Source organism: Rattus rattus, chromosome 3 (genome assembly GCF_011064425.1).
Source record: "Rattus rattus isolate New Zealand chromosome 3, Rrattus_CSIRO_v1, whole genome shotgun sequence".
Taxonomy (NCBI): domain Eukaryota; kingdom Metazoa; phylum Chordata; class Mammalia; order Rodentia; family Muridae; genus Rattus; species Rattus rattus.
Window position 1 is genome coordinate 166,998,301 of NC_046156.1, and position 11,244 is coordinate 167,009,544.

At 42.8% G+C, this 11,244-nt stretch overlaps 1 protein-coding gene across 1 annotated transcript; it reads left to right on the forward strand.

The window, feature by feature from the left end:
* Positions 1-2,284: 2,284 nt before the first annotated feature.
* Positions 2,285-7,321, forward strand: LOC116895995 (peptidoglycan recognition protein 4-like). The gene is made up of 4 exons (XM_032897022.1): positions 2,285-2,381; positions 2,913-3,114; positions 5,933-6,051; positions 7,143-7,321. The coding sequence occupies exons 1-4, from the start codon at positions 2,285-2,287 to the stop codon at positions 7,319-7,321; spliced, it is 597 nt and encodes a 198-aa protein (XP_032752913.1).
* The last annotated feature ends 3,923 nt before the right edge of the window (positions 7,322-11,244 follow it).

The window sequence follows — 11,244 nt, forward strand, 5'->3', positions numbered from 1 at the left end:
CATGTATGTTTATGAACATGTCTTTCTTCAGGTTAGGGAAGTTTTCTTCTATGATTTTGTTGAAGATATTTACTGGTCCTTTGAGCTGGGAGTCTTCACTCTCTTCTATACCTATTTTTGTTCTTTTTTTTTTTTTTTTTTTTCGAGCTGGGGACCGAACAGGGCCTTGCGCTTCCTAGGCAAGCTCTACCACTGAGCTAAATCCCCAACCCCTATACCTATTATCCTTAGGTTTGATCTTCTCATTGAGTCCTGGATTTCCTGTATTTTTTGGACCAGTTGCTTTTTCTGTTTTACATTATCTTTGACAGTTGTGTCGATGATTTCTATGGAATCTTCTGCTCCTGAGATTCTGTCTTCTATCTCTTGTATTTTGTTGGTGATGCTTGTATCTACGGCTCCTTGTCTCTTCCTTTGGTTTTCTATATCCAGGGTTGTTTCCTTGTGTTCTTTCTTCATTGCTTCTATTTCCATTTTTAATTCCTTCAACTGTTTGATTGTGTTTTCCTGGAATTCTTTCAGGGATTTTTCTGATTCCTCTCTATAGGCTTCTACTTCTTTATTTATGTTTTCCTGCATTTCTCTAAGGGAGTTCTTCATGTCTTTCTTGAAGTCCTCCATCATCATGATCAAATGTGATTTTAATTCTAGATCTTGCTTTTCTGGTGTGTTTGGATATTCGGTCTTTGCTTTGGTGGGAAAATTGGGTTCCGATGATTTCATGTAGTCTTGGTTTCTGTTGCTTGGGTGCCTGCGCTTGCCTCTTGCTATCAGATTATCTCTGGTGTTACTTTGTTCTGCTATTTCTGACAGTGGCTAGACTGTCCTATAGGCCTGTGTGTCAGGAGTGCTGTAGACCTGTTTTTCTGTTTTCTTTCAGCCAGTTATGGGAACAGAGTGTTCTGCTTTCAGGTGTGTAGTTTTTCCTGTCTACAGGTCTTCAGCTGGTCCTGTGGGCCTGTCTCCTGAGTTCACCAGGCAGGTTGCTTGGAGCAGAAAAGTTGGTCTTACCAGTGGTCCCGAGGCTCAAGTTTGCTTGTGGGGTGTTGCTTATGAGCTGTGTGTGAGGGCAGCAAACAGGAGGGCCTGCGCTGCCTTTTCCGAGAGCCCCCGTGCACAGTGGTCCCAGATGGTGTTAGGTGTTTTCCTCTGTAGTCAGAAATGTGGGCAGAGTGTAGTCTCTTCTGGCTTCCCAGGTGTGTCTACCTCTCTGAAGGTTTACCTGTTCTTCCCATGGGATTTGGGTGCAGAGAACTCTTGATCCGGTCCCTTCAGGTTCTGGTGGTGTCTGGAGCGCTGGGGACCTGCAGCTCCAGTGCCCCTATCTTCCGGTTCCCAGAGGCCATATACAATTTCGTCTTGGGCCAGGGATGTGGGCAGGGGTGGACAGTATTTTTGGTCTCTTCCGCTCTGCAGTCTCAGGAGTGCCCACCTGTCCAGGCAGTGAACTCTCTCTCCCTCGGGGTTTGGGAGCAGTGAGCTGCGGGTGGGGATCAGGGAGGTTGGGAATCCAGCTAAAAACCGAAAGTGTCTGGTCCCAGAGGAATTTTGCCTCTGTTTGTTCTGAGGCTACCAGTCAGGTCACTTGGAGCAGAAAAGTTGATCTTATCTGCGGTCCCGCGGCTCAAGTTTGTTCGTGGGTGTTGCTTTTTGAGCTCTCCGTGAGGGCAGCAACTAGGAGGGCCTGCGCTGCCTTTACAACTTCACATTTATAAATACAGAAAATAACAGAAACTTGACATTGTCACTCTGACATTAAAGGAGGAACTAAAAGAATTCAGACAAGTTAGATGCTGTTTTGGGTGAACAAGCAGTGACAACATTAAAACCAATGAGTTATTAGATTCATTTGTTTTATTGTTTATGTGTGAGTGTTTTGCTTACACACATATATTGTGTACTATGTATGAACCTGATGCCCATGGAAGCCAGAGGATGGCATTAGATCCCCTGGAACTGAAATTACAGATAAGTGTGAGCTGTCATGTGAACACTGGAAGTCAAACGCAGGCCCTCTGCAAGAGCTACAAGTGCTCTTGGTCACTGAACTATCCTTCCAGCCCAAACCCAAACAAAACTTCCTTCCTTCCTTCCTTCCTTCCTTCCTTCCTTCCTTCCTTCCTTCCTTCCATTCTCTCTCTCTCTCTCTCTCTCTCTCTCTCTCTCTCTCTCTCCCACCTTTATTTTCTCTCTCCCTCCCACCTTCTCTTTCTTTCTTTCTTTCGTTCTCCCTCCCTCCCCCTCTCTCTGAACCAATGAGTGTTTTGGGGTTAATTACAGGATCATGGGCGAGGGGTTACTTAAGAAAGAGCCCATCACCAAAAGCCTATCCCAGTCTGGGTGGCCACTCTCAAATGTGGAGCTTATTGCACAATTTGCAGGTAGTTCAACAAGTTGGAGAATGTCTCAGCTAGTCTTAAAGTCTCAGCATTCCTCACCACACACACACACACACACACACACACACACACACACACACACACACACACACCCCACAGAATAGGAGAGGCCTAGACAAGGTCTTCCTGAAGCTTTTGAAGTGAAACCAATCTGAACTATTGGCCTTTTCTTGGGCTTAATAACATTTGAAGAAACTTGTCCTCATTGTCATGAGCCCTGAATCAGTTTGACCACTTCTTTGAGACTGCTGTCATCTCTCCATATTTAATATTGCTTCGTACAAGCAGACTCTTATTGGTTTTAAATGTTTATCAAACAGGTTTCCATAATAAAGCTTCTTTGTTTGCTGCTTGGATCAGTATATTCCATAGTACCACAGTCAGGATTGGGAAGAGGTTTGAGGGTAGTTGGCAACTCTCAACAACCAGAGGGTTACAGCAACCTTCAGTAGTCATGTGGTAGGCATGGGGTGGTAAAATGAATCCTCTATGTTTTGTTGTTTTACCCTACAGCAGCTTGTCCCCACATAGTTCCACGGTCTGCCTGGGGGGCAAGAGAGTCCCACTGCTTCAAGATGACTCTGCCTGCAAAGTATGCCATCATCCTTCACACTGCTGGAAGAACATGCAGTCAGCCTGATGAGTGCCGCCTGCTGATCCGAGATCTCCAGTCCTTCTTCATGGACAGGCTAAACTCATGTGACATTGGGTATAAGTAAGTATTCCCAAAGCAGTGTCTTTTTTCCTTCAATGGGAAAATAGAAATCTCTCAATAGGAGGGAAAAGCAGATATTTTTAATAGATTATTGACCATAGGAGAGATCTATATGTACTTATACATTGGCTTCTTACCCAATCCAGGATGTTCTTATTTAGGAGACAGATAAGGGGTAGTCATAGCCCCAAGCATATCCTTAAAATATGCACCTATTAAAGGCAGTTTATGGACATTATAGGTACTAAGGCTTCTGAAGAGACATTTAGAGGAAAGTACAGTGTGCAAGATTGTGGAACCTGTAGAGGAGACTAACCAAGTCCAATGCCTCTCATTACACTGTGACTCAGGTGATGCCCTCTGCTTGGATTGCTCCTTCTGGTATTATTGTGGCATATCTAAGACTAAGAACACTCAGAGGGAGAGTCTTTCTACTCAGAGAGACTGGATAAATCTTTGATAATTTCATAGCACCAAGGTCTTTGATTTCATAACGAAGAATGTGTTACCTAGTCCTTATCCTCTCTCTGTGTCTGTCTGTCTGTCTCTTCTACCACTTCCCTTTTCTCCTTCTACCCTGTTTCTTTCCTTACTCCCTTCATTTTCACATAATATAATCTAAATGAATATCAAAATTTTAAGATTGGGTTTTATTGGTTAAGAACACTTACATCAGGGGCTGGAGAAATGGCTCTACAGTTAAGAGCACTGACTGCTATCCCAGAGGTCCTGAGCTCAATTCCCAGCAACCACATGGTAGCTTACCACCATCTGTAATGGGATCAGATGCACTCTTCTGGTGTGTCTGAAGACAGCTACAGTGTACTCATATAAATAAAATAAATCTTTTAAAAGTGTTTTTAGTTACTTACACTAAAAGACAGTAACTTGAGACTGGTCCACATAGAAAACAAAAATGTTTCACTAAACAGTCAAAAACACTGGAGTATGTACCCAGAGCTTGCAGCTAAGACACAAGAACAGCTCAGCTCAATTCCCATTACAAACAAACTAAACTTGAAGCCTAAGGACAAGCCACTGATAACTCATATGGTGTGTTTATACGTGTTAATAGAAAGAGCTGCTACTCTGGGGACATCCATGGATTAGCTTCTGGAGATGTATTTAGTCTTGACTATTCCCACCAGGCACTTGTGTGCAATGTACCTGCCTCAGTTGCATTTGTTACTTGATATATTCTTCTAAGATGACTGATCTTCTTTAGTGAAGCTCTTTAAATATGGGAGGAAATATCACCGCTAATTGTGTATCAGGACTTACCAAATGATTAGTAAGTCTGCAATGGAGATGTGAATATTAAATACAATTTTAGAAATCTTTTTTCAACTGAGGATGAAGGATTTCCTTCCCTACTCAGGCTCTAGTTACTGTTTTCTCAGCTCCTGATTTATATTGTGTGTCCTATTGATATTCTTGAAAGGGTCTGAACTCAGGAAACACTCTCATACATCAGAGCATGAGGGTGTGCTTTGGAACAGGAGTAACAGGTGGCTCCTACCCTCCTGGCATTCAGACTTCAGTGAGTGAGAAAAACAACTTACAACACTAGTCTCAATAAGGTGAATTAAGTGCTGTTATGAAGGACATATGAGGGATGAGCAGGAAGGCAGGAAGAGCAGTGAAGGACTCATTTCTCAGAGGAGAAACTCACTAGCTGGGAACCCAGGAGGGAGTGGGAACAAATCAGAGGAGGAAGCAGCAAGAGTGCTTCAAATACAGGTGAAGGCCTGAATTCCAGGGTAAGACTAGGATTTTTGAGGATCTGAGAGACTGATTATGGTCACATAAATGTCAACATTGGGTGTTGGTGAGAGTTGAGGCTGGGAAGCAAAGAGCAATGTTCTGAAGATGGTGTATTTTAACTGGGAGTTTAGATTCTGCACAAAGGACTAAGAGCAAGATTTTACATGATTTGTATTTGAGAAAGGCACCTTGTACGATGCTTTGGAAACAGAATGGTGAGGGTAATGAGAGTTTAAGATTTGTGGTAATCCAGACAAGGCAAGATGTTTATAGAGCTAAGAGGGCACAGATATCACAGGGAGAAGTGGGGGCATTTAAGAGTTTATGGAAGTGAGTGGTTAGTGACTATGGCATAAAACTATGCCAGAAAGGTGGCTGGGAGACACTGGTGACAAGTCTTGGCTGGCAAGTAGATGAAGTGAGTGGGCTAAGGCCTGAGTTTGGGGCCAGTGGATGGTGATTTTTCTCTCCAATGCTACCCCAGAAAAGGTGGGAAGTGACTCCAAATGTGAGTTGTGCACTTTCATGGATGGTGAAGAAGCTGAGGAATAGATAGGTTAGTTCTGCGTGAGTACGTAGAGTAAGAAGGAAGAGGGGCAGGGGAGCACCCCAAGGAGCACAAACATGAGAAGGTTGAGATACAGAGATGGATCTGCCAGAGGGTGAGTGGACCATTATGTAGTGGACTTTAAGGGAAGACGATGACTGGAGAAGGAAGAGGGGTTGGCAGGTTCAACTTTATGGGAAATGATGGTTAGATATTTGGGAAATTAGGGAGTCAGTTGGTAAGTCATTTATATTCTAACAGCAGCTACTGTGGCAATTTACTCCTGAAGAGATCAGCAAATGTTTTAATTCTGGGTTCCTCTAGAGCCCCATTTCTCCAGATGCTTTCACTAGCATACAACTCACAATGACTCTCTCTTACTGGTTCTTAACTTGGTGCTTAGTTGAGTAAAAAAATAAAAAAGAGTGAACTGATGAAGGAAGGTAAATGTCAGTCCCAAAGTATCTCTTTTTCATGTTAATCTCTATCTCTCCTCTGCTTCTCCAGCTTCCTTGTGGGCCAGGATGGTGGTGTTTATGAAGGCGTGGGCTGGAATAACCAAGGCTCTAAAACTGATGGGTACAATGACATTGCTTTGAGTATCGCCTTCATGGGTATCTTCACAGGTAAGGGAAGCTTTGGGTAGTTGTGATCCTTGTGCCACGTTTGAGGAAAGTGTCCGATTTGGACAGAAAAGACATCAGGCTCAGACATTGTTTAAAGCATCATATGCTGAAGCTTTATATTTACATTTATCTAAGATGAGTGTGGTTGAAAGTGACCTTCAGATCCCAGAGGGTAGGTACTCTATAGTCACTTTTTTCACACACAGACAAATCTTTAATCTCCCTTCCTCTCTTTGTCCTTCCCCCTCTTTTTATCATTCTCCATCTCATCCACTCATCCTCTCTCTCTTCCTCCTCCTCATCCCCCTTTCCCCCCCTCTTTCTGCTACAATGAATGGGTGAAGCAAAGGACAATGTTATTGTGAATAATTTCAGTTCCCTTTTGTAACCTATCCTATTTTTGTTCTCATGGTAACAATGCAAGATCACTTAGTCTTATACACCAAGGCAGGGATTTGCCTTGACTGCACTGAAAGTATTTATTTACTCAGAGCTTCTGACTAGAGGTACATTATTGTTTTGAGACTCTGGAGAGGTAAGGTACTGTTATTGCATACATTTCTGGTTGGTTGGAAGATGAACCCTAGATAAAGGCTAAGGGCCAGTGCAGAGAGGCTCTATTGGGAAGGTCTGTAAATCTTCCTACTCATGACATTCTGGGTGAGAAAACTCATTGTCACAGATCTGTACTTTGAAGTTTGGTTGGTATGGTCGTTGCCTTCTCCCAACTTGACAATGAAAGTGTCCTTTCTTCTCCCACTTTTGTCAATCAAATATATCTCTAGGCATTGCCAAATGGTTCTTAGGGTACTAAAATATTCCCAATGGAGAACTATCAGGACAAATTTTCACTGTAGGAAAACATTTAGAGCTTTTCCGAACTGTATTTATATTTCCAGAAATTTAGAGTCAGAAAGACTTTGGGATTGAGACATGTAAAATCTTGATCTGCTGTTTCATCTATATATAGAGTGCCTGCCAAAAATCAAATATGCTATTTTAGTGGTAGGCTGGGTAGGTTTTGGAACATATTCTGTCCTGCTCTGGGCACCCTGGGATTTTACAATCAGTGGTTTGGCTATGTTTTGCAGGTTCCTCACCCAATGCAGCTGCACTGCAGGCAGCCCAGGACTTGATCCAGTGTGCTGTGGTCAAGGGGTACCTGACTCCCAACTACCTGCTAATGGGCCACAGTGATGTGTCCAATACTCTGTCCCCTGGGCAGGCATTGTACAACATTATCAAGACGTGGCCCCATTTCAAGCACTGAGGGAAGTGTTTAGCCCTATTTGAGAATGTTCCTGCTGCTGTGTGTCTGTCTTTACCTCTCACCTTAGATTAGTATCTCTGTCCTCTCATTTAAAAAACTTTACCTTGTTCATTTCCCCAGTTTGGATGACCTTGTCTTCTCTTGGTGACTTCTACCAGTGTCCCCCAAGTTTTACATTTATAGTCCCTTGAGTCTGAGTCAAGCCTCTTCTCTCCTGGGTACTTGTCTGCTCAGCCAGGTGAGGTAATGGGTTGGTTCTTGTCATACCTCCTTCCTTAGTTGTCTGCCCCTCTGCCTGGTATCTATGGTTTGTTTGATAGTTTCCAATGCTCATCCATGGCCCAGGGAGAGTGCCCTCCCCTCCTCTGCTTATACATCCACTTGTGCATATGTGAATGCTGCCTTGGAAACATGTAAGTTTTCTTCTGGATTGTGAATTTTTCCAGGACAGCAGCAGAATTTTCTTTACCACTAGGTAGCCTGTGTCAACTCTCAACCTGTGTTTAAATGTTAGTAGATATTATAGATGTTTGTTGGAGAAATGGAGGAACAAGTTAAAGACCCCAGACCTTTCCCAAAAGTTTGCTATCACCCCTCTGTGGAAGCCTTGCTTTCCAGTGTCCCATCCTGCCATTATTCTCAGCATTGCTACTTCTTGGTCAGAGGCCTACAGATGACTTTGATGACTTGTCCATAACAGATGCCATGTCTCTGAAGTCCTGTGCCATTGTATCCATAGAGCAACCTGAGTGCCAGGACCATATGCTCCTCCAATTGCAAGGCAGACGCCAACACTTGCTGCCTAGTACCATGGCCTGTCTTTGCCTGATGGGTTCTGCTGGCTCTGAAACCCTCCCTACTTTCATCATTTGTTGTAAGCACATGGAGCCTTATTTTTATCCATGGTGCTCTGAAAAATGGAAGGGTGAGTAGGAGGAAAAACAAATAAAAGGAATATAATGTAGAGATTGTCTTGTTAAAGTTTTGATAAAATAAAGTTTTACCTTGTTTTATATGATTTTATTGCTCTTATTTTAGTAAAAATAAATATTAAGAACTGTCTTTCTTGAGTACCCATGGCTCCAGTTGTATATGTAGCAGAGAGTGGCTTGTTGGGCACCAATGGGAGGAGAAGCTTTTAGTCCTGCCAAGGCTGGATACCCCCAGGGTAGGGGAATTCAGGGTGGGGAGGGAGGAAGGGATAGGGGGTTTATGGATGGGAAACTGGGAAGAGGATAACATTTGAAATGTAAATAACATAATATTCAATATAAAAATAGAAAAAAAACACTCTTTCTATCCCCCAACCATCCTGTTATTATTATTTTTTCTTTTCCTGGGAACTGAACCTAAAGCCTCATACAAGCTACACATTAAACTTGGCTTAAAGCTCTCACACTTTAGAGCAAAAGATTTTTGCCTTTTAAAGCACTCAGTGTCCTTCATCTTCTTGTGTTTTGTTATCTGATCATCTGTGTAAAGAGTGGAGAGGTTCTCTCTGTTCCACAGCGGCAGAGAAGCATGGACAAGTTGGGAGTTTCTTCTTGTTTCTTTCAATAGGATGACCTGGATGCAGGCCAGAGCCTCCCAGATACTCTTTCTCCAAGGGGTCCTGCCAACCACAGATCCTCCATGATGGCTATTGAGGACATGTTCGTGTATTTCAATTTCTCCTCTGATCTCTTGAAGGAGGTGAGTAACCCAAAGAATATACTGAGCTTCTGCATATTCATAGAGCTGTCTAGGCTCCCTTAGTGCATATGAAGTGCTGCTGTTCTTGGAGCAGCAAGAGGCAAGACTCCCATTGTTTCCCACCATTCAGTGACTAGAGCTAGTCTTCTTTCCTCTCTTCTACACAGTCTCCATTTCTCTACATCCTTCCCTGATCTACACAAGAAGTAATTATAGGACTAAATTGTAGACATTTTCCATGATTTTATGCTATTTAAAAATCATTCCTGGCCCAGACCTGAAGGGACCCAGTCAACAGCTCCCTGCACCCAAATCCTGTGGGAGGGAGAGCTAAACCTTCAGAGAGGCAGACATGCCTGGGAAGCCAGAAGAGAGTACACTGTGCCCACATTTCTGACTCCAGAGGAAAACACCTAACACCTAACACCATCTGGGACCCTGGTGCACGGGGGCCCCAGGAAAAGGCAGCGCAGGCCCTCCTGGTTGCTGCCCTCATGGAGAGCTCAAAAGCAGCCCCCCAGGAGCAACTTCAGCTGCAGGACCACAGGTAAGACGAACTTTTCTGCTCCAAGAGACCTGCCTGGTAGACTCAGGACACATACCCACAGGAACAGCTGAAAACCAGTAGACAGGAAAGACTTCATGCCTGAAAGCAGAACACTCTGTTCCTATAACTGGCTGAAAGAAAACAGGAAAACAGGTCTACAGCACTCGTGACACACAGGCCTATAGGACAGTCTAGCCACTGTCAGAAATAGCAGAACAAGGTAACACCAGAGACAACCTGATGGCTAGAGGTAAGCATAGGAACCCAAGTAACAGAAACCAAGACTACATGGCATCATTGGAGCCCAAGTCTCCCACTAAGGCAAACACTGAATATGCACACACACCAGAAAAGCAAGATCTAGATTTAAAATCACATTTGATCATGATGATGGAGGACTTCAAGAAAGACATGAAGAACCCACTTAGAGAAATGCAAGAAAACATAAATAAATAAACAAGTAGAAGCCTATAGAGAGGGACAACAAAAATCCCTGAAAGATTTCCAGGAAAACACAATCAAACAGGTGAAGAAATTAAAAATGGAAATAGAAGCAATAAAGAAAGCACAAAGGGAAACAACCCTGGATATAGAAAACCAAAGGAAGAGACAAGGAGCCATAGATACAAGCATCACCAACAGAATACAAGAGATAGAAGAGAGAATCTCAGGAGCAGAAGATTCCATAGAAATCATTGACACAACTGTCAAAGATAATGTAAAACGGAAAAAACTACTGGTCCAAAACATACAGGAAATCCAGGACTCAATGAGAAGATGAAACCTAAGGATAATAGGTATAGAAGAGAGTGAAGACTCCCAGCTCAAAGGACCAGTAAGTATCTTCAACAAAATCAAAGAAGAAAACTTCCCTAACCTAAAGAAAGAAATGCCCACAAACATACAAGAAGCCTACAGAACTCCAAATAGATTGGTCCAGAAAAGAAACACCTCCCGTCACATAATACTCAAAACACCAAGTGCACAAAACAAAGAAAGAATATTAAAAGCAGTAAGGGGAAAAGGTCAAGTAACATATAAAGGCAGACCAATCAGAATCACACCAGACTTCTCATCAGAGACCATGAAAGCCAGAAGATCCTGGACAGATGTCATACAGACCCTAAGAGAACACAAATGCCAGCCCAGGTTACTGTATCCAGCAAAGCTCTCAATTAACATAGATGGAGAAACCAAGATATTCCATGACAAAACCAAATTTACACAATATCTTTCTACAAATCCAGCACTACAAAGGATAATAAATGGTAAAGCTCAACATAAGGAGGCAAGATACACCCTAGAAAAAGCAAGAAACTAATCGTCTTGCCAACAAAACAAAGAGAAGAAAAGCACACAAACATAATCTCACATCCAAATACAAATATAACAGGAAGCAACAATCACTATTCCTTAATATCTCTCAACATCAATGGACTCAACTCCCCAATAAAAAGACATAGATTAACAAACTGGATACGCAGTGAGGACCCTGCATTCTGCTGCCTACAGGAAACACACCTCAGAGACAAAGACAGACACTACTTCAGAGTGAAAGGCTAGAAAACAACTTTCCAAGCAAATGGTCTGAAGAAGCAAGCTGGGGTAGCCATTCTAATATCGAATAAAATCGATTTTCAACCAAAAGTCATCAAAAAAGATAAGGAAGGACACTTCATATTCA

Excerpts from the sequence above, each read along its gene's own strand:
- LOC116895995 (XM_032897022.1), top strand. The coding sequence starts at position 2,285 with ATGGGCGAGGGGTTACTTAAGAAAGAGCCCATCACCAAAAGCCTATCC. Across the intron at positions 2,382-2,912 it reads GCTTATTGCACAATTTGCAG|CAGCTTGTCCCCACATAGTT; the intron begins GTAGTTCAACAA and ends TTTACCCTACAG. Across the intron at positions 6,052-7,142 it reads CTTCATGGGTATCTTCACAG|GTTCCTCACCCAATGCAGCT; the intron begins GTAAGGGAAGCT and ends TATGTTTTGCAG.